This window comes from Carlito syrichta, unplaced genomic scaffold (genome assembly GCF_000164805.1).
Source record: "Carlito syrichta isolate Samal-C Ts95f unplaced genomic scaffold, Tarsius_syrichta-2.0.1 Scaffold315126, whole genome shotgun sequence".
Taxonomy (NCBI): domain Eukaryota; kingdom Metazoa; phylum Chordata; class Mammalia; order Primates; family Tarsiidae; genus Carlito; species Carlito syrichta.
Window position 1 is genome coordinate 341,512 of NW_007259222.1, and position 27,913 is coordinate 369,424.

Consider the following 27,913-nt stretch of genomic DNA (forward strand, 5'->3'; position numbering starts at 1 on the left):
GTTGCTGGAATGGAACTGGGACCTTGGGAATGGGAGTGTGTGCAGTGCAGGGGGCCAGGAGTGCTCACAGGAGGTTCAGTAATACGGCTCTCACGTGAGTTGGAGAACAGAGTCCTCAAGTCCAAACGCCCAGGTCGAAGGGGCTGGACAGTGATAAGGGCCCTTCAGAGGCTAGTGTCGAGGCTGCAAGAAGGAGCAACACAGGATGTGGTTCCCAGGGACAAAGGGCCGGGCCAGGTTTTTGGCCAACTCAAGTGAGGTCTTCTTTCTTTGTCTATGGGCAGGTAAGCTGGGAGGTGACAACCCAGGAAGCAGGGAAGTGACTTGAGGTCAAGGCACCCCACATTTTTAGAAGCTCAGAACTCATGGCAGGGCCCCTCTCCCTATTCTGGCACAAGGCTGATGACATTCACTGCTGAAGAAAGCTCTCAAAACAAGCGTCCTTGGAAACATCTCTAAACGGAAGGATAGATGGTTTCAGAGTCCTTCACAAAAGCACAATGGCATTGCTGATGGCAGAAGGGTATTGCTTATGCCAAAAGTTTTCTTTGGCCACTGACTGCTGAAATGAGGGTAGTGCATAGGGCTGTGCAAGGCAGGTTTTGAGGCTCACTGGGATGTTTTAGGGCAGCCATCCCCTGACAACTTCCTGGTGGATCACCCAACCCAGATCCCCAAGTGCTGTCATGGAGCAGCCCAGCAGAGAGGATCTTGTCCGGTGTCTCCTGCCCTTCTGAGCACTGCACATGGCACAGAAACACTGCTTTGTCAAGACGATTTCAGCATCAGGTTACCCTGTAGCCTGCCCCACAGAAACGGAAGAGTGACAGAAAATGTGAGGTGGTGATCCTGGGTCCTGAAGGAGGCATGACCTCACAGAAAAGGTACACAACAGACCATGTCAGCAGAGAGGCCAGAAAAAACATCCCTGAAACTGGGGAGGAGGGGAATGGGGAAATAGCTGGCACCCCAAACTGCAAGTCGAGATACACTTACAGGTGCTTGAAGAGCTTCCCGTGAGCACAAGTTGTTAGAATGGTTACAAGTCAGAGCAGACCAACCCACATGGACTTTGGAATAACTGGAATCTATACTTCTTCAGTGCCCTGGCTCAGAACAGAGTCCCTGGGATCTGCAGTGCCCTCTGGAGGGCCAGGATGCCCTGGGCTCTGGCTGGTGTCTTCGACACTCAGGAGGCTGCTGGCTGCCTGGGAGCTGGCGCTGTCCGCACTGTCCGACCGGGAGCGGTAGGGGGGCAGGTCGGCTTGGTTCAGAGACTCTGTGTCAGAAGAGTAGGGTGGTGGAGGAAGGTCGTACCATGCTGGTCTGCAAAGGGGACAGCAGGTTGGGTGGTGGGGAAGTGGAGAGAGGAGAGAGAAGAGAACACGTTAGCGCTAACCCATGCCAACTTTAGCCCACTTCTGGATAAGGCTTCCGGTGGGAAATTAGAGTTTTCCTCCAAGTCCCACAGAAATTCAAGGACCAGGAAAACCGGTGGCCTGAAACAAGACAAAGAAGACAGAAGAGCTCAGTGTCCTGGCTGATTTGTGTTGACTGAGCAGTGCCCAAATCAACCCTCATGGTGGACCCAGCATGAGGCTGTCCAGTGAACCCCGCTGCTCATCCTGGGTGGCCTGGCAGAGCCACTAGGCTCTGTCCATCAAAGCCCGGCACCAAGGGGCTGGGCTGGTGTCTTGACTGGACTGTGAATAAGTACACAGACTTTGGGTTCTTCTGAAAGGTTCTTCCTGGCTGCAAACGGGGGTAAGTGAGAAGACATCCTCTCAATGTCCCTGTCTCTATGTATAGAAGGGGCTTGAATGGATGAATTTAACAGAAAAGACAATTCATTTTTAGCTCTCTCAGGCTTTGTAGCTCACTGCAGGTTTCCTGTGAGCCAGGCACTTGGCTGTGCATCTGACATTATTTGATGTTCACAAGAATGCTACACGGTGGGCCTTTCTTTTTGCCTGTTGTACTGTGGAGGAAACTGAGGCACGGAGGCCTTCGATGTCTTGCCCAGGATCACAAATAACTAGTATGCAGCAAGACTGGAATTTGAACCTAGGCATTCCATCCCAGATTCAGCAATTTCAACCTACCCTGACTGGGTGGTCCAAATGAAGAGGCTGTAACTGGGACCTTTGTTAGGTGAGGGAGGTCTCCATTCTCACACTTATGTGCAGAAGTGCTAACTCCAAGTGCTTCTGCTTATTTGCCCCACATGCTACTCCCTCCCTTGACCCCCAGGCTTGGGTTACCTTTGATGAAGAGGAAGACAGAAGGTTAAATAACACAAGAGCTGCCCCTGCAGAGGCAGCTGCCCTGGGAACACACCCTGTTACGTGCCTGATGCCTGGCCTGATGGAAGGAGACACTGTGTGGGGAATAGGTCCATGACCCACTTCAGCTACTGAACTCTGCTTCTGGCTTTATACATTGGGGTTTCTGGCACAATTCCATTTGTAACAAGTGCCCTACTGCCTAAAAAAATTGAGGGTGCTGTATTCCACTCCCATTATCTTACAGATGAAGCCAAGCTAAGTTAAGGAATGTATTTAGTCTCTCATCCACTGATGCATTTGGCAGATCTTAGCCAAGCCTCTCCCACATACTGGGCATGGCTCTGCAGTAGCAGGCGAGGCCCAGAGCCAGCAAGTGGCCTGAACGAGTACCAGTGTGGCATTCCCGGGGGGAGCAGGTCTCTGAGATGACGAGGATGAACCGCATGTCCTCAGATGAGTGACTTGATGTCCCAGGGCCTCCGTTTCCTCATCTATCAAATTAAGGCAAATGCAGAGCCTTCCTGAGTGAGCTGTTGGGGAGTTAAATGAGATGACACCTGAGGAGCATTTTGTCAGGACTCAAGATGTGCCAGACACTGCTGCCGCCTCAGCCCCTGGATCCAGGTTCTTGGCAGGACCTAGGGAGCCAGGTGCACGCATATCTTCTCCCCTCACGTTGGATGAGGTCCCCGCCTCCCCCCACCCGCCGTCTCTTCCAGCACGTACCTCTGGTCCAGCAGTGCCTCTGAGTAGGAGGGTGGGGAGCCCACTTCCGACGCATTCTGCTCAGCCTGGCTGGCTACATACTGGATGCCATTGTTGACATTGTAGGTGACGTTGCAGTGGTGGGGATGGTCCAGGACCACCAGGCGGGACAGCAGCACAGGGTGCTGCAGCCGGTGCACAGGCAGAGTCATGAGGTTGTTCCGCTTTCGCTGGTGGTGCAAGACCAGTGCCAGCAGGGCCACCACCAGCACGAAGATGACAGAGCTGCCGATGATGGCATAGGTGATGCTAGGGTAGTATGCCAGCTGGCTCCCCGAGGTCACGAACACCTGCCCGCTGCCTGGTTCTAGGAAACCCCAGAGAGAGGAGATAGCGGTTACCTGAGGACCCTCTTGGTGTTTCATGCAGCCAAAAAGTGGGAACCACCCAGATGTAACTCCCGTTGCATGGATGAACAAAACGTGGTAAGTCCATACAGTTGAGTGATACGTTCTATAGCATGGATAGATCTCAAAACACACAGTTGGGTGATACTTGTTCATAAGAAGTTAGAAACACTGGTACATTCTACAGCATGGATGGACCTCAAAACACGCAGTAAAATACGCCAGACACAAAGGATCCCATATTGTGTGCTTCCATTTATAAGAGATGTCCAGGAAGGCAAATTCAGAGAGGCAGAAAGTAGATCAGTGGTTGTCAGAGCAGGAGAGGCCAGGAGCTGAACTGTCAGGGGGCAGGAGGCATCTCATTGGGGGGAAGGAGATGTTTCAGCACTGGATGATGGTGATGGTTGCAACTGGCAAGTTTACAAAAGCTCATGGAACCGTGCACTTAAAGCAGCAAATTTTATGTGATGCAAACAATACCTCAATGAAGTTTTAAAAAAGCCCGGAAAGTGTACTATCTGGGAACAGGCATGAACATCCATGTGGGGCTATGGAGATGGAGCAGCACAGCATGGGCTAACAGCACGGGCTCGATGGCCACACGGGGCCCAGTCCCAGACCCTCGACTTGCGAGTTCATACTCTTTGGAAGTGCCTCGTCTGTGGGCTGCAAAATGGAGACAGGAGCAGTGCCCAGTTCCCAGCTTCTGTGAGCACGAAAGGAGTCAGTCACTACCCATCAGGCACCCAATCAGCAGCAAGAACACGGAGCTACAAGCGTATGCTCAGCACACACAAACATGGGCTTTGCCACCACATCTCCTTGCCTCATAACGACTCCATGAAAGGGCGCCATTCCCTCTTCTGTAAGCTGAGAGATCGGCTCCCCGACCAATGTCATATGTTTGGAGGAAAGAGGCTGTGTGTGACTGGAGCCCAGGGTCTACTTCAGAGTCCCACCCAGTGCTGCTGTACAGGACCGACAAGCACTCCACTGGCATGTCCTCAGAGGCCCCAGGGTTAGGGCCTGGAGCACATCTCCCTGCAGCTAATACTTTCTGCCACACGTGCTGATGAGCCACACTTCAAGTCCTCAGGTAAGAGCTGTCAGCAGCTACAGAAGAGGCGGGTGGGCCCAGGAAACCAGAGTAGCCTCTCCTTATGGAAAGCCAGGGACCCCTTGTCTCTGCCGCTGCAGCCATGCTGGAAAGGTGACTTAAATGCAGCCCAAGTGAGTACATTTGGCGACCTGAGGTCTGTACTTGCTCCCTATGAAGCACCAAAGAGGGTTTGGGGGCCATGGGGGCCAATATGTAGCCACAAGGCAGCAGCTGTTATGGCCTCTGATGGCTTGTGTCCTGTCCTGGCACGGGTGTGTCACTAGCTGAGCATCTGTGCTGTTCATTATGCTGTGTCTCCAGAGGGTAGGATGGTGCCTGGCACACAGACACTCAATGAAGAAAATCTGTTTATTCACCCTGGTAATGTGGATGCTACTGTTTTTCCTAATTTTCAGATAAGCAAATTGACTGATAGCAGTGAATTAATTTATCTAAGGCACATCAGAGGTAAGCAGAAGAGCAGGACTAGAACCCAGCTATCTCTACTTCAAAAAACCTTAAGCTAAAAAAAACTCTTCCCTCTTTTCCTGATGTAAACCTTTCGTGATTCCCCAAATAATCCCAATCTGAGACAAATGAAGACCTTTCTCCTCAAGCTTCCAGATCTGTGTGTTAATTTTTCTTTCCAGTCACACCCAAACATGATCTGAAAACTACAAAGATCCTCTAATCCCTGGTGGTCACTGTCACACAAAGAAGCAAATACCAGCCCAGCCAAAAGTTCTGTCTGTTCTCAGCTCAGATCGTTGATTTGGGGGTGGGGGGTGGGGGGTGGGGGGCTTGTGTGTTTATGTTTCAGAATTCAGGCTTCAATTAAAGTATCTTCTTTGTTTTGTAATCTCATGTGCAGAGCTTCAGGGTCAGGGAGCCTTGGGGTGGAATTCATATCCAGCTGTTCGAGCTCAGGCAAGTTATTCACCTTCATGAGCCTTTGCCTCCTTGTCTGTAAATAGTGGTATTGCTGGGAAGACAACACAGGCCTCCCTGGACTCTCGGGAAGGTAACGTATGGTACACACACAAGTGCCAAGCACAGAGCCTGGCAAGGGCTTACACTTAACAATGCTAGTTCTTTTTTGTAAAAGAGTATTATTTTTTCTGAGTTGGAGTCTCACTCTTGTCACCCCAACTGGAGTGCATGATGATCAAATACACATAACATGAAACTTCCCATTTTAATCGTTTTTGTGTGTGTGACTCAGTGGCATCAAGTGCATTCTCACTGTTGTGCTGCCCTCACTACCATCCAGCTCCAGAATGCTTCACCTTCCCTCACTGGTAATGCTAGCTATAAGTGTCCACAGTCTTACCCTCATCCTCACCAGCTTCTCTGGATTGGAGAAGCCAGGAAACTCATCTTTTGAGGGATAGAGTTGATGAGGGAGAAGATGTGGACAGACTGAGATCCATTTCAGTGAGACGCATTTCTTAAAGGAGGAAAGTGGGTAGACTGTCACACAGAAAACAAATGGTCCAGAGATTTTAAAATGCTGACTTCTGTTTTAAGAATACAAGTGGGAGCCCTTTAAAATGCATGGAATATAAAATGTGGTGGAACTTAATGGGCTCAGTTATGTCTCTGAAAGCAGGCTTTCTTCAGACCTCTCTGTACTTTGGCAGGCGAGACGCAGTGATCACATATGCTCAAGAAATTATGATGTTGCATAACTCAGTGGTGCCTGGTCTCGTTTTTGCTCTGTGTGTAACATGTCATGTTGTGTTAATTCATTAATTAGGCCCACTTTTCTTAAGAGCTTAATGAGCCCACTGGCCAAATCAGAGTTGCTCAGGCCCTAGGTTCCAAGTGTATAATCCATGGATGATGAAGTTCCCATCCCTTCTGGCTGTCTCTCAAGCTGAGGCCCTCGTGCTCCACTGCCACGCATCTTGAATTCTTGTCCTGTAGCTGTCACTTCTGCTGCATTAATTCTAGGCAATCTGGTCACCACTCATTTCCTCAGTTATCAAGATGGTCTTCTAGCAGATTGCAGTCAAGTTTCTCAAGGATGAGAACCTTTTGCTAACTCAGGGGTGCTGTCTGGACTGGGGGAGGCACAAATGCAGCTGACACTTGTGACTCAGTGTTCCTTGCTGCCAAAAAAATCCCCCCAGATGCAAATTACATTTCCTACTAGATACCATTTTTGGTCTATCAGATTGTCAAAGGCAAAGTTTGATCTCACATTTTGCTGGCCAGGGGTGGGGAAACAGGCACATTCATGCATGGTATACATTCAACCATGTCTCGTGTGAGGATAAATTGGTACAATCCTAGGGTGATGAAAGGGTTAACTATATATATCAAAATAAAAAATGTATACATTCTTTGACACTGCAGTTCCTCTCTTAAGAATCTATCAGATATGCTCACATAAATGAGAAATAACTCTTTGGTACAAGCATTCATGGAGGCATTATTTGTAACAGCAAAATGTATCAGAAACAATCCAAATGTCTATCACTTGTAGTTTGGCTGAACAAATTATAGAGTATCCATATAATCCTGCACCTATTTAAAAATTAAGGTGGTTCTACATATACTGATGTGAAATACTCTGAAAGATACATTGATGCAGGCGCCCTGAACACTTTTGGGTGGGTAATATACCTTGGACCCAGTAGAGATTGCTTTGAGCACACAGAGGCCAGAAAACAATAGCAGACACAGGACTTCAGGCACCCCACCCCCTGTCTTCTTCCAGGCTCTGACAAAGAAGCTCTGCTTGGTGAAGGAGAGGGGTGAGTGATTCTAAATGTTTTGAGACAGTTCACCAACCTCCTCACCACCGTGGGTGAGCTGCCAGTCCCATGAAGGATGAGTTTTGGTCAGGACACAGAGGGAGCTATCGGAGCCCAAGTGAAATGAGAAATAAAACCTGCCCACTGGCCGCCACTGTGGCAACCAGTTCCCAAGCAGGAAAAAGCCTGCCTGCAAAGTGCATCTGACTGGTATGCCCACTGCCAGCAACTAGTGGAGAAGCAGACCGGTGCCATGCTTTCCAAACAAGACAGAGTAGGGAGCCAGCCGCTGATATACCTTCACCCAGCAAGGGTTTCTTTGTACGCACAGAGACCAAAAAGCATGGCAGGTACAGGAATCTGGGTGTCCCACCCCCTGCCCTGTTCCAGGATCAAAGTCAGAAACTTTGCTCAGTGAAGGACAGGGGTGAGTATTAGAGTCAGTTCACTGCCTCCCTGTCATGCACAAGCTATTGGCCCCATGTGGGAGGAGTTTTGGTCAGGACATAGTGGAGGGCAACCAAAGCCCAAGTGAGATGAGAAACCTGCCTGCTGGCTGGCCACTGTGGCAACCAGTTCCCAGGCAGGAAAATAACTGCCTGCAACTAGTGGAGAAACAGATTGGTGCCTCTCTTGCCTATACACTCTGCACCCAGCAAAGGACTCCTTGTACACAGAGACCAGAAAGCAATGGCAGGCACGGGGATGCGGGTGCCCTATCCCCCTGTGCACCAGGCTAGTATAGGAACTGAAATCCCCCCTGGTGAAGTAGTGAGGTGAGCAATTCTAAGATGAGTCAGTTTACCACCCACCCCCAGCCATGGGTCACACGCAGCCGGGACTGAAAACTGCTTTGACTAGTTTAGCAGCCAGCGAGAACCTGCAATTATGGTAACCTGCCACAGGGTGGAGCAAGCAGTGGAAGTGAATGCTTCTCCCTCTCTCACTAAGTGATGGAGTTATAGAGAAAGAAAAGAGACCTGTCACAAATGAGGAAAAACCAATGGAAAAACTCAGAGTCCTAAAAAGACAGTGCCTGAAAAAAACAGCCATCAGAGCACAAACAATGAAAATCTCCCAGAATGACCTGCCCTAGATGACAACCACAGAAATCAGAAATTGGATGATAAAAATGTACAAGAACCAAGAGAAACAGAAGCAAAACTCAATGAAATCATACAGGAAATAAAAGCAGAGTTGGTCAATTTAGAAAAAAATCCTATTCTGAAATAATGGAAAGAACTACGTCCTCAAAATAAATAACAAACACACATACGGAACAGAATCAACCAAGCAAAGGAAAGATTCTCAGAGCTTGGATGACCAAAATAACCCAATCTGTTAAAAACATAGAAAAAAAACTCAAAAGGAATGAGTAAAGTCTCCAAGAGATGTGGGACTATGTCAAGAAGCCAAGCCAGCACAGTGGCTCATGCCTGAAATTCCAGTACTTTGAGAGGTGGAGGTGAGAGGACTGCCTGAGCCCAGGGATTCAAGACCACTCCAGACAACTTGGTGAGACCTCATCTTACAATAAATCAAAAAATTAGCCAGGTAAGGTGGCACGTGCCTGTGGTTCCAGCTACTTGGAAGGCTGAGGCAGAAGGATCACCTGAGCTCAGCGGGTCAAGGCTGCAGTGGCCATGAGCATGTACTTCAGCCTGGGCGACAGAATGAGACTCCAACTCAAAAAAAAAAAAGAAAGAAAGAAATTAAAAGAAAAAGAAAAAAAAGGAAGCCAAATCTCTGCCTGCTTGGTATCCCTGAAGCAGAAAGTGAATTGGAGAACACCATGGAACAAGCATTCCATGAGGTCATCCAAGAAACCTTTCCTCATCTGTCCAGAGATGCGACAATTCAAGCAGAAGAGATTCAGAGAACCTGCAAGGTATCACATGAGAAGACCAACTCCTAGACACACAGTAATCCACCTCCACAAAATAACCATGAAAGAAAAAATCCTAAAGGCATCAAGAGAGAAAGGTCAGACTACCTACTGGGGAAGACCCATCAGAATCACTCCAGACTTATCTACAGAAACACTACAAGCCAGAAGAGACTGACATCCATTCCAATTTTTAACATTTTAAAGCTAAGCAATACCAATCAAAAATTTCATACCCTACCAAGCTAAGCTACATCAGTGATGGAGAATTAAAATTTTTCACAGGTATTCAATCCCTAAGAGAATATGCTGCCTCCAGATCAGTCCTTCAGAAGACACTTAAGAAGGTCTTGAACAGAAGGAAAAAAAAAAAAAGAGAGATGTCATGCCCATCACAATAGTACAGGCAGAACACAGAGCATACAAAGCACTCACAAAAATGTACACACACATATACATATAAATACAAAAGTTAAAAGGAAACAAAGCAATTCCCTAAGAGTCCCATGGCAGGGACAAACCGTCACATTTCCAGAATCAGCCTGAATGTAAACAGACTAAATGCAAAGTGACAAACTGGATAAAAAAAAGCAAAATCCAACAATCTGCTGCCTTCAGGAAACTCATATCACTTCAAATGGCACCCACAGACTCAAAGTTGGTGGCTGGAAAATGATCTCTCAGGTGAACAGAAATCAGAAGAAGGCAGGAGTAGCATTCTGATATCAGACAAAACAGCCTTCAAGCCATCAGAACTTAAAAAGGACACAGGAGGATACTACATCATAATTAAAAGGCTCAACCCATCAGCAAGAATTATCCATCCTAAATATATATGCAACCAACACAGGAGCGGCCACTGCACTCCAGTCTGGGCGACAGAGTGAGACTCCAACTCAAAAAAAAGAAAAGAAAAGAAAAGAAAAAACTACCAAGGGCAACCATCTTTTGGGACCCCTCCTGCTGCTGGGGGTCTCCCTATATCTTAACACAGTCCTACCTACTCTTTCGTTATCTGCATCCCTCAGTCTTCCTGGGCGTAAGACAAGGACCCAGGACTGCCAAATTAGAAGAGCTGCACATGCTGAGCTGAAGAGAGCCGTGACACTTATTGGGAGCTTGGCTTGCCGATCTGCCAAACCAGCAAAGCTGTGAACACTGCTCAGGGTCTGGCTTGCCAGCACACTGAGCCGACGGGGCTGTAACACTTCTTGGGGGCCTGGTTTACCAGCCCGCTGAACCAGCAGAGCCATAAACACTTCTCAGTGCTCGGCTCACCAACTCCCAAACTCAGAGAGCTGTAACAATCCTTGGGGACTCTGTAGCTGTTGGCATCCCCAAGTGCTTGGGCACCACCATGTTCCCCTATCCGAATGCCATGGTGTCCTTGGCCATTATGTAAATCCTGGAGCTGCACAGGAACTGCACTGCAACATTCCTTGGGGCTCATCTCATGGGACAAAAACCTACATCAATGTGACACAGAGACATGAAGTGAACACATGTTGTTATAAAATTGGTGCTGATGGTCTTGCTTGATGCAGAATTATCACAAACTTTTAATTTGTTTAAAAAATGCAGCATCTGTGAGGAGCAATACAGCAAAACACACAAAAACAGCAACAACAACAACAACAAAAACACATAAAAAGACAAATGTTAATTCCTTGAACAAATAAATGAAATTGACAGACGCTGGCCAGATTGACTATCAAAAGAGAGAGAAAGTCCAAATAAACACAATTAGAAATATAAAACGTGAAGTCACAACTGACCCCAAAGAAATTCAAAAGATTATCAGAGAGTACTATGTATGCAAATAAACTTGAAAACCTAAAGGAAAACGAGGACTTTCTGACATCACACAATCTCCCAACGTAGAAATAGGAAGAAATTAAAACTCTAAACAAACTAGTAACAATTCAGAAAATTGACTCAGTCATAAGAAATCTCCCCACCAGATGGCTTCCCAGCTGAATTCTACAAGACATACAAAGAGGAGCTAGTATCGATCGTATTGAAAGTATTCCAGGCAACTGAGAAGGACAGAATTCTCCCCACATCATTTTATAAAGCTAATGTCACACTGGTAGCCAAACCTGGCAAAAACTCAACAAGACAAGAGAATCACAGGCCAATATCCTTGAGGAACATAGGCACAAAAATTCTCAACAAGATTCTAGCAAATCGGATCTAACAACACATCTCAATGATCTTTGACCACGACTAGATTCCTTCATTCCTGGGATTCAACATTCACAAGACCATAAATGTAATTCAATACATTAACAGATGTAAAAACGAGAACTACATGATTATATCATAGATGCAGAAAAAGCATTAGACAAAATCCAGTATTCCTTCTTGATTAAAACCATTGAACACATAGGCATAGAAGGAACATTCCTCAAAATAGTAAGAGCCATTTATGAGAAACTCATGGCCAACATTTTGCTCAGTGGGCAGAAATTGGAAGCACTCCCCCTGAGAATGGGAACACAACAAGGATGCCCATTCTCAGTCCTCCAGTTCAACACCATGCTGGAAGTCCCAGTCAGAGCAATCAGGCAAGAGATGGACATCAGGAGTATAAGATAAAGTTAAGCTCTCTCTCTGTGAGAAATATGATTCTGTACCTTGAAAACCCAAGGGAGTCCATCAGAAGCCTCCTTGCCCTGATAAACAACGTTGGTAAAATTTTGAGGTACAAATCAATGTGCAAAAGACAGTTGCATTTCTATACAACAGCAACAAACAGGCAGAGAACCAAATAAAAAGCACAGTCCCGTGCAAAATAGGCACACACACACACACACACACACACACACACACACACACACAAATACACAAATACCTTGGTATCCACCTAAATGAGAGACTTTTACAGCAAGAACTACAAAACACTGCTAAAAAAAAATCACAAGCAAATGGAAAAACATTCCTTGCTCATGAATGGAAAGAGTCAATATTGTCAGTATGTCCATCCTACCCAAGGCAATCTACAGATTCTCTGCAATACCCATCAAATTTCCAATATCATTTTTCTTGGACCTAGAAATGACAACACAGAACTTCATATGGAAACAGAAAAAAAGCACTAATTGCCAAAACAATCCTCAGCAAAAGGAACAAAGTGGGAAGTATCACACTTCCAGATTTGAAACTTTGTTACAAGGTCATAGCAACTAAAACAGCCTGGTATTGGTATAAGAATAGACACATAGATCGATGGAATAGGGCAGAAATTCTGGAAGCAAAAACATGGTCTCTCAACCAACTCACCTTTAACAAAAGCCACCAATAACAGTATCTGGGGAAAGGAGATTATACTTAGCAAATGGTGCTGGGAAAACTAGCTGACCACGTGCAGCAGAATGAAACTGGACCCGTATCTATCACCATATACAAATCAACTCAAAATGGATCAAAAACCTAAATGTAAAATCTTAAATTATAAGAACCCTAGAAGAAAACATAGGAAACACCCTTATGCACATCAGAGTAGGCAATGAATTCTTGACCAAGTCCCCAAAAGCGAATACTATAAAAGCATTAGTGGGGACCTCATCAAACTGAAAGGCTTTTGTACAGCAAAAGAAACCATTAGGAGAGTAAGGAGACAACCCACAGAACGGGAGAAAATTATTGCAAATTATGCATCTGACAAAGACCTAACATCCAGGATCTACAAGGAACTCAAGCGAAGTGGAAGGAAGAAACCCCACCCTATTAGAAAGTGGGCAAAGGGCATGGACACTTCTCAAAAGAAGACATATAAGCAGCCAACAGACACATGAAAATATGCTCAGCTTACTACTCATCAGATAAATGCAAATCAAAACCATAATGAGACACCACCTAACTTCGGTAAGGACAGCTATTGTTAATAAGTTAAAAAACAACAGATGCTGGCACAGATGTGGCAAAAAGGACTGCTTCCGTGGTTCAAACTAGTTCAACCTCTATAGAAAGCAGTGTGGTGTTTCCTGAAAGAACTAAAAATTGACCTTCTGTATGATCCAGCAATCCCTCTCCTGGAGGAACGTAAATCATTTTACCAAAAAGGCACCTACACATGCATGTTGACTGCCGCACTATTCAGCATAGCAAAAACATGGAACTAACCCTATTGCCCATCTAGTCCAAGTGGATGAGATAAAGAAATGTGGTACATACACACGATGGAGCATTGCGCAGCCATAAAGATCAAAATCATGGACTTTGCAGCAAATGGATGGAGCTGGAGACCATCATGCTAAGTGATCTATCACAGAAACAAATTACTGAATGCCACATGTTCTTACTCATAAGTGGTCCCTGAACAATAGTCACACGAACGCAAGGGAGAGATTGGCAGTTGCTGGGCACTGCTAGGGGAGGGAGAGAGGAAGGGAAGGAGAAGGTGAGGGGCCCGCGACAACACAAAGGGTACCAGATCCACCACCGAGGAAGGAGGGTCATTTGGAAGCCCAAACGTCACCTGCATGCCGCCTATCTATTAGGATAATCCTCACCTGTGCCCCACATCTCTCTGTATAAAAAGACACATTGACAAGGGGAATAAACCAAGTTCAGTTGAGACTGTGCAGAATATTTCCGGAAAGACACACTCAACTAGTAATACTGGTAGCTCCTAGTAATACTGGTAGCTCCGAGGAAGGGGAACAGATGCTGGTGGAGAGAGAGAGTTACTTTTTATTTTTTACTCCTTACTTTGTACAATTTGTACTACATTATCTATTTTAAAAACAAGCACATTGTTCTCTTCCTTTTGGCTTTATCTAGGCTGATGATTCATCTCATCTTTATCTTTACTATTTTTAGAGAAGGGGTCTTGCTGTGTTGCCCAGGATAGTCTTGAAATCCTGGGCTCAAGTGATCCTCCCACCTCAGCCTCCTAAGCAGCTGGGACTACAGACATGCACAACTGCCCCCGGCCCAGGTTCTGTATTGTCTTCTTTCCTTCTCTCCCTGTAGGTATAAGGGCTCCTCAGGGTTCAGGCCCCATTGTCTCACACTCACTCAGAGACCCCTTACAGACTAGTGAATCCCTGAGGATGGCTCCCAAGGCCTCCAGTCTGACTTCTTGAGTTCAGAATTCCTGCTCTGGAATCTTCACTGCCCCTCACACTGACCCCTCCTATCCCTTTGAGAAACTCCTACATGCCTTTTAAAAATAAGTGATTTTCCGGTTCATTTTCCTCCAGATTTCATATGGTTTATTGTGGTATAAATTTTGCACAATAAAACCTGCCCTTTAAAAACATGCCCTTAGATGAATTCTGACAAAACAGAACAGTTGTACAGCACCGCTACAATCAAGATATCAAACCTCCATCTCCCACCAAAGTTCTTTTGCGCAACTTGTGATCAGTCCTCTCCCCTCATTCCCAGGCACTAGAAACCACTGCTTTTCATCCGAGAGATTGACTTTTTCCAGAAAGTCTCATAAGTGGAATCCTACAGTAGGTAGTCTATTGTGTCGCGTCTGGCTTCTTTCACTTAGCCCACAGCTTGTGAGATTCGTGCTTCTGTGAGTATTACTATTTCATTCCTTTTTGCCCCTGAGCAGTAGTCATTTGCATGGATGGATCATAGTTGGCTTGATGCATCCGCTGAGGGAGGATACGGGGTGGTTTCCAGTTTCAGAAATGCAGACCTTTGTGCTGGCACATATTTTCATAATCCTTGCACATACCTAGGACTGAGATTCCTGGATTTATGATAATCATATGTTAAGCTTTAGAAGAATCTGTCCTGCTGTTCTCCAAACTCACTACATAGCATTTTGTATCCCCACCGGTAACAGCACGTGAGATTCTCAGTTGTCCTGCATGCTTGTCAGCACTTAGCAATATCAGGTGTTTTTGTTTCAGCCATCCTAGTGTGTGGTGGTATTTTGTTGAGGCTTTAATTACCATTTCTGAATGACTAATGATGTTGAGCATCTGTCATGTGCTGACTTGCCATTGTCTTTGATGAGACATTTATTCAAATCTTTTGCTGATTTTTAATTGGATTGTGTGACATTATTATTGAAAAGTGAGAATACGGTATATGTTCTGAGACACAGTCCTCTATCATAAATGTGCTTTGCAAATATTTTCTCCCGGTCTGTGGCTTGTCTTTTCATTTTCTTTGCAATGCCATTTTAAATATAATTTTTTTAAATTTAAGACTAGTCAATGAAGAAAAGCTATACAAAATTTTTTAAAGTCAATTCTTGCTTGATGGTTTGTATCTCTTATATTCTGTTCAAGGAATCTTCCCCTAAATCTTTGCTTAGAAGAAGTTTTATAGCTTTAGTGCCTACCTTTATGTCTATGATCCACTGAAAGTTAATTTTTGTTTATGGTACAAGGTAAAGGTCAAGGTTCTTTTTATTCTCCATTTAGATATCCAATTTTCCCAGCACCATATGTTGAAAAGCCTATCTTTTCCTATTAAATTACCTTGGCACCTTTGTTGAAGATCAATTGACCACACTATTCTGCATCTATTTCTAGACTCTACATTCTGTTTGACTGAGCTATATATACATATCAGTTACCCACACAGTTAGGCCAATGTGCCAGTGGCAGTGGCAGTGGCAGTGTGGGTTATACATGCTTTTTCTCCCTTCCAAATTGAATTTTATTTCAGATTATACAATCCCATGCTAATTGTTAAAAATAAAGTAATACAGAAATGTTTAAGGCTGAAAAAATGCCCACCCAACCCCTAACCTACTAGCATTTCACTGGATAAAAACATAGTTCACAGTTTGGTGGAGATTGGGGTTGGCAAATGTTTTCTGTCAAGGGCCAGATAGTAAATTTTTTGTTTTTATATTTCGTGGGCTATACAGTAGCATAAAAGAAGTCATGGACAATATGTCAATGAATGAATGTAATTGTGTCCCAATCAAACTTTATTTGCAAGAACAGATGGTGGGTCAGATTTGGCCCACTGGTCGCAGTTTGCTGACCGACCATGCAGAGCCTTCAGAACTGGTTTCCATGTATGCACACACATGTACCTTTCTTCATGTGATACACATATATTGGCATGTGGATGTGTTTCCTTGCCATCCACACCTGTGTCAAAGGCTGGTTGTGTAGTAGTCCACTGTATAGGCACACCCCAGTTTACTTGACCAGCCTTCTGCTGACATACATTTCAAACGATTCCTGCTTCTATGACAAACAGTGCTACACGCCATTCAGGCAGACAGGTGCAGTGGTCATCAATGTAATGACTTCTCAGGATGATTCCGAGATGCTGGACGTCTCCCTGGCCATATGGTCTCTGGAGCTTGAATGCTCTAGGCTGTCCTGAACATTCTTGTTCTCATCCATGCCCAGCAACTGAGTGGGACCACTTTCCACCAGGCAGTGTCTCTCCAGTCCTGCTCCTCCGATCCTCATGGCCACACTCAGGCCAGGCAAGGAGGAGAAACCTCATTGGGAGTCTTGCCATCTTTTGCTTCTCTGAACGCCAGTCTTTCTGCAGTAGTCCCACCAGTCTGAGCAGTGTCACTCTGTAGTTCCTGTAAAGTTCTCTGGCATGAGGACCCCATCGGCTCACCTCACCCTCACACTTGCAGCTGGCAGTCTTCCCTGGGTACAGTTTTCCAGCACCAAGCCCCAGAGCATGTGGGGAAAGTCCAGAGCTAGGACAAGGAATACTGTTTGTCTGGTGACATGTCCCCGTTCCTACTCTGAACCAAATAAGAAGTAATGATACTAATTACCACCACCACACTTCTATCTGCTGTGACCTCAAAAACCAGAGTAATAATAATATCATCATCATAAGTATCCCAGCAGCTCTGACCCTGTTCTCAGCAATAACGCATGTATCTTACACATTTTAACTCTTCATCCTTACACCATCTTCACTGAGATGACTCGTGCTTCCAAAGACACATTCACCCAGAACCTCAGTATGTAACCTTATTTGGAAAAAGGTCTTTGCAGATATAATTAAGGTAAGGGTTTTAAGATGAGATCATTCTTCATCAGGGCAGGCTTCAGACCCAATGGTGAGTGTCCTCATAAGGGACAGAAAACAAGACACAGAAGCAAGTCTCTCCCTCTAGAAGTCTGAGTGAAGCTGAGGGCAGAGGCTGGAGTCACACAGTCCCAAGCCAAGAAACACCAAGAGTTGCCAGAGGCCCCATGAGAGCAGCATGGAATGAGTTCTCCTTCAGAGTCTCCAGAAAGGACAAGCCCTGCCAGGACTTGATTTTGGATTCTGGCTTCCAGAACTGTGACAGAACAAATCCTGCTGTTTCAAGTCACCAAGTATGTTGTGGCACGCTGAATAAACTGACTCACCCTCTTAAGAAGCAGCCCAGTTCACACTTGAGGAAATGGAACACAGAGAGGTCAAGTCCTCCCTACACCTCAAGAATTACCAGCAGTCAGTGTTGGACCCAGCCAGTGGAGGAAGTGAGAGGAACCCAGGCAGTCTGGCTCCAGAACTGTGCTCTCAACCCATGATGTTGTTTCACTGTTCACGTGCAGCTGTCTCACCGTGATGAGTAGCTCTTGTGGCAAGGGCCAGGCTGTCTCCTTCTTAGAATCCCATTTAGGGCTAACTGCAATCTTGTGAATACAGTAGGCACTGCACAGGTGTTTTGTGTTATCTGTAAACTAACCATAAAACATGGCAACACAGGTCATTCACAATCTTCTTTCTTAAAGAGAGAGACAAAACCACGGGAAGAGAAACTTGAAGACGAGGATAACCTTGAAGCTGAGGAGTGAACACCAGACCTCCTGCTTCGAATCTTCCTTGGACACACACGTTTCATATCCTCCTTACAACAGTCCTGTGACATGTGCCATCTCATCATCTCATCTTTATGGATGGGGAAATGCCAGCCTGGAGAGTGCAAGCATGTGGTACAACTAGTCTCTGGGCACAGGAGTCAGAGACCACCATGCTGTCCAAGTACTTCTCTCTGCCCCCTCCCCTGACTTGTCCTGTCCACCTGTCACCTCATCAGACTGCTCTCTCCATGGGGTCTCTCTCCATTCACATCAGGGAGACGTAATCCTAGACTTGAATCAATATATGGGAAGTGTTTTTCTGTGGAATGGCAAAGAGGTATTTCATGAAAAGGGTCATTTGGCCCATCAGGTGTGAGAACAACTGGATTAGACAAATTAAACCACTTTCTTCGCCGTTGTCTAGAGTGCAGGCTCAGGAACCAAATTATCTAGATTAAAGCCTCAGCTGTGTTATTTACGAGCTGTGTGAAATAGCACAAATTTCTTTGCCTCTCTGTGCCTCAAAATCCTCATCTTAAAACAGAATAAAAGAACCCACCTCGTAGGATTGTTTTGTGGATAAAAGAGAAAATACAGGCAAAAAAGTGTAAAGTGGTATCTGGCACAGAGTAAGTAGTACTCAACAAACCTTAGTGATGAATAATAGCTGTTATTACAGGACTTTTCAGAGCCTTTACTAGAAGAAATGCCAATGTGATACTTCCCAAGAGCAGGTGGCTATCCTCAACCTCAGTGCTACTCCAAATAAGTGCATTCCCAACATTCTAGAAGTTGTCTTTTCACAAACTAGGTCAGGCAACTCTGGCCTCTGGGCATGTTGGTGGCGCAAGCTCTGTGGCTGCAGTGGCTGACTGAGGAGGGTGGAGCTGAGAAGCAGCTGTTTCCCCAGGAAATCGGTTTCCGGGTAGAAAGAGCACCAAGAGCTGAGGCTGTGGAGCCCCAGGGACTCACAGTTCTCTCTTGTGCTACACTAAGACTCACCTCCCACCACCACTTGGGGCTGGTGTCACCATCCTTGGGGGAGCCTGCTGAGCGCCGGGGGCCGCAAGTGATGCACCAGCTCCTGGGTGTGAGAGGCACCGGGGAGAGTTGCCTGACACCTGCCTTCTCTGAGGACCGGTGCAGGAGCTGAGGCTGCCGAAATTCAAGAGGAGCCCCAAGGCCACTCTGGCTCGGGGCTCGGAACCACGAGTTCCTGGGCTCCACATCCTCAGTTCTTCCGAGCTCCTTCGACCGGGAAGCCTCGTTTCCTGAGGAAATGCAGATCGCACATGCATGGAGCTCCTGCATGCAGAAACCCTTCTGAATCGCCTAGGGGAACTGCCGGTGACAGCATTGTACGCAGGGCTCCCATTGGCGTTCTATTGACCATGGACAAATCCACGGCTCCTTGAGACTTTGGGTGGTCTGAGCCCCAGAGCTCCAGAGGGCAGGGTGGCTCTTGTTCTCCCTATGCTGGGCAGGGAGGATGGGGGATGCCTTGTTCTCCCTACGCTCCATCTAGTCCCAGGGCAGGCAGAACAGGGACGCCTGAGAGTGGAGCGCAAGACTCATGCCAGGCCACTCAGGGCTCTGCCCAGCAGGCCCTGGTTGAGCCCCAGTCCTGGCGCCTTATAACTTCACCCTTCCCAGCTGTGTTGCTTTGCCCCGCCCCACCCTGGCTCTCGGCAGTCTCTTTGCCACACGGCAGCAGGTTGCTCCTTCCAAAACAAATTCATTTTCTCCCGCCACTCAGCTCAAAACCTTCCAGTCCTTCCTGTGTACTCAGAATACACTCCAGGTTCCTCATCATGGCTCCCAGGCCCTAGAGAGTCCCGTCCCTGTTGCCACTCTGATGTCCCTCCCCACCCCTCCTTGGCTTGAGGAGGTTCTGGAACACAGTAAGCACGTACCATCGGGCCTTGGCCCTTCCCAGACATCTGCACACCCATGCTGTCCATCCACGGCTCTGCTCCTTGCCCCGCCATCGACATCCCCATCCTCCCTGCCTTCACAGTTCTGCCACTGTCCCTCACTGGCACTGCACTGGTACTTGGTTGTCTCTTTCCTGCTCCCATGGGAAAGAACAGCCCAGGGAAGAGCTGCATTCTCTTGCTCAAGGTCACATCCCCAATGCCCCAAATGGAAACTTGCTGGGGGAATGGGCAGGGTGTCTCTGCCTCTGTGGCCTTGTGGAGTTTGGTGTGTGCTGCTTTCCTACGAGACTGAGCACCCTGGATGCCGACAGATTCATGGCTCTGATGTCCTGTAGCCTCACAGGTGAGCAAAGAAGTCTCAGAGAAGTGAGCTCACTTGCCCAGGTTACACAGCCAGGAAGCCACAGAGCCGAGACCTGAGGCCAGGTCTGTCCTACCAACACCCAGAGATGACAGTTATGAGGACAGGCCCAACTTGACTAAGGGGCAATGTGTCTGGGAAATGCAAAACCACCCCTGTGGCTGGAACAGTCGCACTGTCATTGATGGAGACTGGCTGAGCTCAGGATTATAAAGATATGTATTCGGTGTACACAAACACAGTTCCATCCTTCTAGAGTCTTCCATCTCACAAACGAGGTGGGAGCAATGCAACCCTTTCCTGGAATCATCCAGAGATACACCAGTTCGCAGGGCTGGAGCATGCAACAGTACACGCAGGCTCCTCCCCAAAGCACGGAGTGGTGCTCTGCCTGCCCCAAAATGACGGAGATGGTGCCCTGTCCCCACTCACAGCCTTCCAGAACTTTCTACTTGCCAGGGGTCAACTCCCAACTTCTCCTTCCTCCTCCTCCGCAGTCCTCTCTCATGAAGGACTCTAGCTGCTGTCCTGTGTGTTGGCCACACCAGTCTAGAGTCACGAAATGCCTGGGAACACTGGCCCTGTGGCCTCCTCAATTAAGAGACGGCTGAAAGGGTTAACAAAGGGACAGCATATCTAAAACTGGATTGCAAAGTCAGAATTGAAAACCTGTACCCACCACAAAGCTGACAGGAACATTAGAGATGGCTGTTTTAGACTTGAGCCTAGTGAACCGGCTGAGTTTGCTTCTGTGACTTCCTTTTACCCGTACAAGACTCTGATCCCTTCACACTAGATTAAAAGGGCCTCACAAGTGCTGAGTGGCAGAGAAGAGAAAAGGCTTCTGAGAGGGAGGCAAGGAGGATGGCTGGGATTCTCAGGAATGGAGCCTCCCAGGGCTGTGATGAGGGGAGGGCGGGGATTGGCAGGGCCATGTGCATTCGGCTGTCTAGGGAGTCCAGAGGCAGGGCTGGGCCCAGGCTCAGCAAGGGCACAGGCCTGACCCTGGCGGTGCTTGCAGTTTGAGGGTTTCACTCTATACTCCTCCTGCCATGGCCTCCACCCCCTGGCAGCCATACTCTCTCAAGCCTGGAAGCCTCCTTCAAGGGACCGCCTTGGCTTCTGTAAATGAAGAACATGCCCACCCCACCGTGACCTTCCTGTTTAAAATACACATCTTGTGGGACGGTGTCCTCAAGGATCCTATTCCAAGAACATCTCCTGTCCCAGTATAGATGTGGATTGAAAAAGTTTAATTTAAAGGGCAGACCAACAATGACTGAATCAAAAGAACCACGGAAACCCCACTGAAGCATTACCATGGCAACTCAAGTGGCTAAAATTAACCGAAAGGAGGGTGATAGGAAAGCCTGAGCTGCCTAGCCTCAGACAGAACCAGCAGGAGTCAGCCTGGCCCGAGTCGGGGAGAAACAAGGGGGAGATCCATCTGCCAAGACATCTGGCCTGGGACCATTGAGAGCCGGGAGACAAGTGCCTCAAGGTTAAACTCTAAATGAGGATGAGGGAGAGACCGGAGAGGGGAGGGAAGGAGAGAGGAGAGGGGAGGGAAGGAGAGAGGGAGAAAGTGGGGGGAAGAGAGAGATGGGGAAGGAGGAGAGAGGGAGGTTGAGAGAGAGAAGGAGGAAAGGAGAGGAAGAAAGAGAGACAGAGGAGAGAGGGGGAGGGAGGGGGCGAGAGGGAGAGAGAGGGAGAGAGACAGAGAGGGAGAGGAAGGGGCGAGAGAGAAAAAGGGAGAGAAAGAGCGGGAGGGGGGGAAGAGAGAGGAGGGAGAGAAGGAGGGGGAGAGAGGGAGGGGGAGAGCGAGAGGGAGAGGGACAGAGGGGAGACAGGGGAGAGGGAGATAGGGGGAGAGAGAAGGAGGAGGTGGGACGAAGGAGAAAGGGAGAGGGAGAGGAAAGGAGGGAGGAAAGAGAAGGTTCCAAGACTGAAAATAGAATGAAGCAGACGTCACCCTGGGAATTTCCTGTTGTTCTTATTCCAAGAGACCAAAGGGCTTCCTGTCCTCCCCCCACGTGCCCCTCCCTGGGCAGATGAAGGCAGGGCGTCTCCCCAAACACCATACATACCACGCTTTCAACAGGTGATACTGAACAGCCAGATGGTACCAGTGGCTCCTAACTTCTCAGCTGCTCGCCCCAGGGAGCGTCTTAGAATGGAGGAAAGCCCTTGGCAGCCCAAGAGCTCTCTGAAACTAGTTGAGGGCTGTGTGCACCCTCAGAGTTGAGCCTCTGCTTCGGATGAGGAAAGGCCTACGAGCCGGGAGTTGGGTGGTTAACGGCCTCTCTGCTAAGACACAGACCCAGGGCAGTTGCAGAACTGACTGGAGGTAAGGCACTTAATTGGCTATTGAAGATAGAAAAGGGCATTTTTAATAAGAATTCAGATTGCAACCAAAACTCAGGGAGAGGGTAATTGGGAGGCAGGGCTCAGGCGGCCTTTTTAGACTCTGCTCAATTGTGCAATGGCTTAAGAATGTCAGCAGAAGGAGGCCGTGAAAATGAGGAGCAGAAGTTCTTTGCTGCCTCCCCTGCTGTAGGCCACAAAGAGCAAAGGCCAAAAGAGACGACATGGGAGGGGGCGGGACTGGCAGCGAGCTCATCAACTCTCTGATCAGTCCAGCCATCCACAGGGAGACCACCGAGGCATCTGGCCCTGTGCACAGAGGGGGCTTCAGCAGACTCAGGACCTGCACGTGACATCAGGGGCTGCTCCTGCGGGTGACGTGCCTGCAATGAAAGTTCGTGTCTCCTGGAAGTTGCTGAGTAAGGAGGCCAGGCAGAATCACGACTCCTATTGCTTTTTGTATCTGTCCACCTGCGTGCTTGGTGGAAGCTGTGAAATTAAATGCTTAGTAGACATTCTTGGAGTGCAACAATCAGTTGGTTTCTGGTCCAGTAATAAGCCTTGGCCAGTTACTATAGTATGGCTTATTGAGTCTGCCATGTCAGTGACTAGAGCAAGCACTGCTAACTCATGCAGGACACCAGAAGTGGTGACACCGATAAGTTCGAGAGTGTGGTGTTGTCACACACAGCATGGCAGGGAAGAGCCAGCCCTAAAAACCAGGGAGAGAAACATCTATCTCAAGCACGCCATTGTCACCGCGAGTAAAACCTCATTTGCGGGAGCTAAGGAAGCAACAGCATCATCAAATAGCAACTGCAATCCCGGCACCTCCAGCCAGCTGCTGGAGCTGTGGGCCCTCTCCTTCTCCATTCACTCCCACCCCAGGACAGGTCCTGCTGACCCTGCTTCCAAAACATGGCCCCAGCTACCATCACATGCGGCTGGATTCCCACACGCACCTCTCAGTTGGCTTCCCAATTTCTGGTCTTGCCCCTCGCCAATTGTTTTCCACATAGCACTGAAAAGCTCATTTTCAGAAGCAAGTAAGGCTGGGGCGTAATTCCTGCTCCACCTGTGGACGGCTGCTCTTTGCACAAAAACTCCAGACTCCTAGCAATGTCTTCATAGAGGACAGAGTGCCCCTCATAGAGGGCCTCTATGAGCTCCATGAGCAGCTCTTGACGCGTCTACAACCTGATCCTGAGTCTTTTGCCTTCGAGCATCCCATGGACGAGTTGGGGTTGGTAAGGCCTGTCCTGCGGCCTCTTCTTATAAATAAAATTTTATCGGCACACAGCCATGTACACTTGGCAGAGGTTGTGCACCTGAGACAACAACTCTAGATCAGAAATTGGGACTCCGGCTGGGAGGCTCATCTGGTAATACCACAGCACGCAACAGTCGCTTGGGCTGTATTTTGGACGCAGGCCCTGCCCCTGAGGAGGATGTGAAAAGAGAAGGAAGGGAAGAGGCGAATGCGAGGCCTGCGGCTCCCATGACTCTCACACCCGTTGAGCCTGGAGTACTGACTGGCCTCCAGGTCTGATCTGGGCTCCCCAAGCAGACACATGCTGTAGCAAGTGTAGAGCTGAGGAATGTGCTGGCTGCTTCTGTCCAGGTTAAGGCTCTTTTGGAAGCTAAAACATAACATGTGGCAACCATGATGAGGCGACTGCAACTGCGGTAGAAAGTAAACAGAGAATTCAAGAAGTCGAGGAGGAAAATCAAGCCACCCTCCCCTGCTGTCCTCCACTGGCTTTTGCTTTCTGCTGTCTGCAGACACGCGCTGCCCAAATGTTCCCACAGGAAATGCAGCCTTGGTCTCAGTTCTGGCTGTGCAGCACCTGAATGGTCAGCAGTCTCTGTTCTTGCCACCCCAGCTCCCAGGTGGTTAGCAATGCTGCTGCCTGTGCCGCCTGCCTTCAGAGAGCTGCTCAGGCAGCTCCTGTATACTTCTTGAAATGAAGACAGTGGAGCATTTTAATGTTCTCCAAGACAAGGTGCCGGGGGCTCTGTTCCAACACCAGGGGGCCTCCTGGGCAGCACATCACTGAACTAGGTTGTTCCATAGCAGACGAATAACCGCAGGGTCTTGGGCTGGGGAGGATTCACAGTCACTTGCTCAGTGCTTTACAGGGGAAACAATCACCAAGTATCCTCAGGGCTGCCTTAGAATCTATGTATCCTCATGGAAGTCTCTCCAGACCCGAAGCTGGCTGGAGAGCTCAGGCAAGCATTTAAACATTAATGGAGTGGTGTTAAAACAAGCAAGGGGAGAAGTCAAAGTCTTCTGCTGTTAACAGCGGGCCCACGCTGGCCTCCTAAGGAAGAGGGACGAAAAGACCCACCTAGGTTGACGTGACACAAAGATGAGTCCCAGCGAGGGCAGCAGCAGGGCACATTTCACCCATTTCCTGAGCACCTCCTTGGGGCCAGCCAGAGAACCAGGGCTTTTGAGTCTCTAGTGGGGTGGGAGTGATCAGGGAATGGACGGGAACCCTGGGGATCACCACGGCTGGGATTATTTAAACTTTATTTTTTTGGAACAGGTATGATACGCTTGTTTCAAAACTCAAAAGTTAGGAAAGGATTTGCAGAGAGACCTAAGTCTGTTTGCTGCATCTCTCTCTTAGCATGGCCTTCCTCTCCTGGAGAGTTCTTTCTGCATAGTCTTCCAGAAACAGTTCAGTCATATATTAGGAAACATCTATGATATTTAACACACATGGTAACATCTCAATTTTTTTTCACTTAATGAAGTACATCAATACATGATCTTTTTATTTATTTTTTATTTTTTGAGTTGGAGTCTCACTCTGTCGCCCAGACTAGAGTACAGTGGCCGCTCCTGGCCACCGCAGCCTCAACCTGCTGGGCTCCGGTGATCCTTCCGCCTCAGCCTTCCCTGTAGCCGGAATAACAGGCATGCGCTACCACACCCGGCTGAGTTTTTGATTTACTGTAGAGATGAGGTCTCACTGCCCAGGCGGGTCTCGAACCCACGGGCTCAGGCAATTCACTCACCTCAGCCTCCCAAAGGTGCGGGATTACAGGCTGAGCCACCAAGTCCGGCTAATACATGATCTTTTTAAAACCACATACCATTCTATTTAGTAAATACCTACACAGCACTTATTATTTGCCAGGTTCTTCTTTTGTAACTTAACATTTTATTTGGAGATAAATTTAGCTATAAGAAGAGTTGTGAAAATATTGCAGACTTTCTGTAAACTCTTTGTCCAGCTCCCTAGTGTTGACCCCTAACCTAATCACAGAACAAAGAGCCAAAACTAAGAGTTAACCTTGGAGTAATTATAATGCTTGTGCTGACAGAATTTAGTCAGACTTTGCCAGGATCCTACATTACAGTTATCACCTCTAATCCATGACAGTTACTCAGTCTTTCCTTGGTTTTCATGACGTTGACACTTTCGAAGATGATCGAGAGGTTGTTCTATAGAATGTCCCTCAGTGCTCAGTGTGTTTTTTTCTCATAGAGTTTCACAATTGAGAGGATACAGATTATTGAAAAGACTATCAGACATATTCAATGTATCCTGTCGGGGCACCTGATATGTATCACTGATGATGTTATCTGTGATTACTTGGTTGGGATGGCGTCTGTCGGGATTTTTCATTGCAATTCTGCTATTTTTGCCTTTGTAGTCAATAAATATCTTGGGGGAGATCCTTTGAAACTATGCAAGTGCCCTGCTTCTGCTTAACTGTTTACCACTAACTTTAGCATTCACCATGGAGCCTGACTGCAGCAATCATGACCATGTTGTTCTCATGGTGACTTTTTCCTATTTCCTTCATTCCTTCTAAATTTCAATAATTAGAATTTTCCTGTAAGGAAATTTGCCCCTTCCTGCCATTTACTTATTAGTTATTTATTTATATCAGATGGACTCATGCATATTTATTTTATTCTCTGAACTATATAACCCAATGTGTCCCCTCCAAAATTCAGTTGTTGCCAATGTGATGGTAATAAGGGGTAGCACTTTAAAGAGGTAAACAGACCACAAGCCACCCCCCAAATGGATTAAGGCCCTCTTAATAGAGTCATTATGCGGTGTTCAGCAAGCTTGCCCTTCCTCCACCATGCCTGTGTGAGATCCCATTCTTGTGAGCTGGGGTTGACTTATTTTCTCACTTTTAATGAACAAAATACAGTGGAAACTATAAGTCACTTCCAATACCAGGTTATTCATGGACAGTGGTTTCCATTACATCTTGAGTGCTTACCCTTGCTCACTCTCTTGCTCACCCACTCTGGGAGCCCTGGCATGAGCTGCCCCATGGACAAGTGCCTATGCTGAGGAACAAAGGGAGGTCTCTAGCCGGCAAGGGGTGAGGCTCTTGTTTCAACAACCTGTAAGAAACTGAATCTTGCCAACAACTCTGTGAGTGAGTTTGGCAGTAGCTTCCCTCTCAGTTGAGCCTTCAGATAAGACTACAGCTCCAGCCAACAGTAAATGGCAGCCACGGGAGAGACCTTGCACCAGCGGGACTTGTGCACAAAGAGTAAAGTCAAATTACATTTTAGAAGAGCTGGGAGTGGAAGGAGGTCTTATGAGTTACAGGGCTGTACAGGTAAGCCACTTCAAAAGTCCATCCTTCCTAGGATTGATGTGCTCTTGGCTGGTATACCCTTCCTAGCACGACCTCCTGCCGTATGCTGGCCAGCCTTCAATACTCAAATGACCCCTGAGTCACTTTCTCCCTGACTTCTCTCCTGTGCACCCTAACTAGAAATGACCATTTTCTGCTATGGTTTCTGCTGTGCTTTACCTGACCCACGTTATGGCAAGTCTTATTCTCTTCCTGTAGTAGAGTGACTGATATGGCTAGTTTTCTGTAAAGAAAGTCTCAAGGCAACTTCTCGAGGGTTGGATTCTCATCTCAGTTATGTTTAGAATGCATCCTCTCACCTCTAAGTATAAGCTCAGCCTTACACATGTATATTAGGTACACTATAGTGTTTGTAAAGCCAATATAGCCTTAAATAAGCCTTAAGCTAGATAAGCCTTAAATTATGGGTTTAGGACCCACACTGGAAGCCCAAGCACTGACACACACAGCACGAGTAATTATAAGCACTATTATCACCGCTCAGTATTTCATGAATGAATGTTGCCTTCTCGAACCAGGGTTAGTTTTCTGGATTTCCCATGACCTTCCTCTCCAGTTCTAGAATTTCCAAGTTTACAGGAAATGAGAAATAACTCCTGACCAAAAGATGAGGTCCTCTAGCTCAATTCTGTTTTTGTATCTACCAAGTGCTCCATCTGGTAGTATGTCCATGCAGAACAACATGGAGACACTGCTGCTAACACCAACCTG

General features: G+C 47.3%; 1 protein-coding gene across 1 annotated transcript in view; it reads right to left on the bottom strand.

The window, feature by feature from the left end:
• Positions 1-883: 883 nt before the first annotated feature.
• Positions 884-27,913, bottom strand: part of LDLRAD3 (low density lipoprotein receptor class A domain containing 3) — a 150,011-nt gene continuing 122,981 nt past the window's right edge. Inside the window, exons 4-5 of the mRNA XM_008072338.2 lie at positions 3,012-3,357; positions 884-1,326 (exon numbers count right to left, since the gene is read on the bottom strand). Coding sequence (XP_008070529.1) covers positions 1,089-1,326; positions 3,012-3,357 — 584 coding nt within the window. The 3' untranslated portion in view covers positions 884-1,088. The remainder of the gene's footprint in view (positions 1,327-3,011; positions 3,358-27,913) is intronic.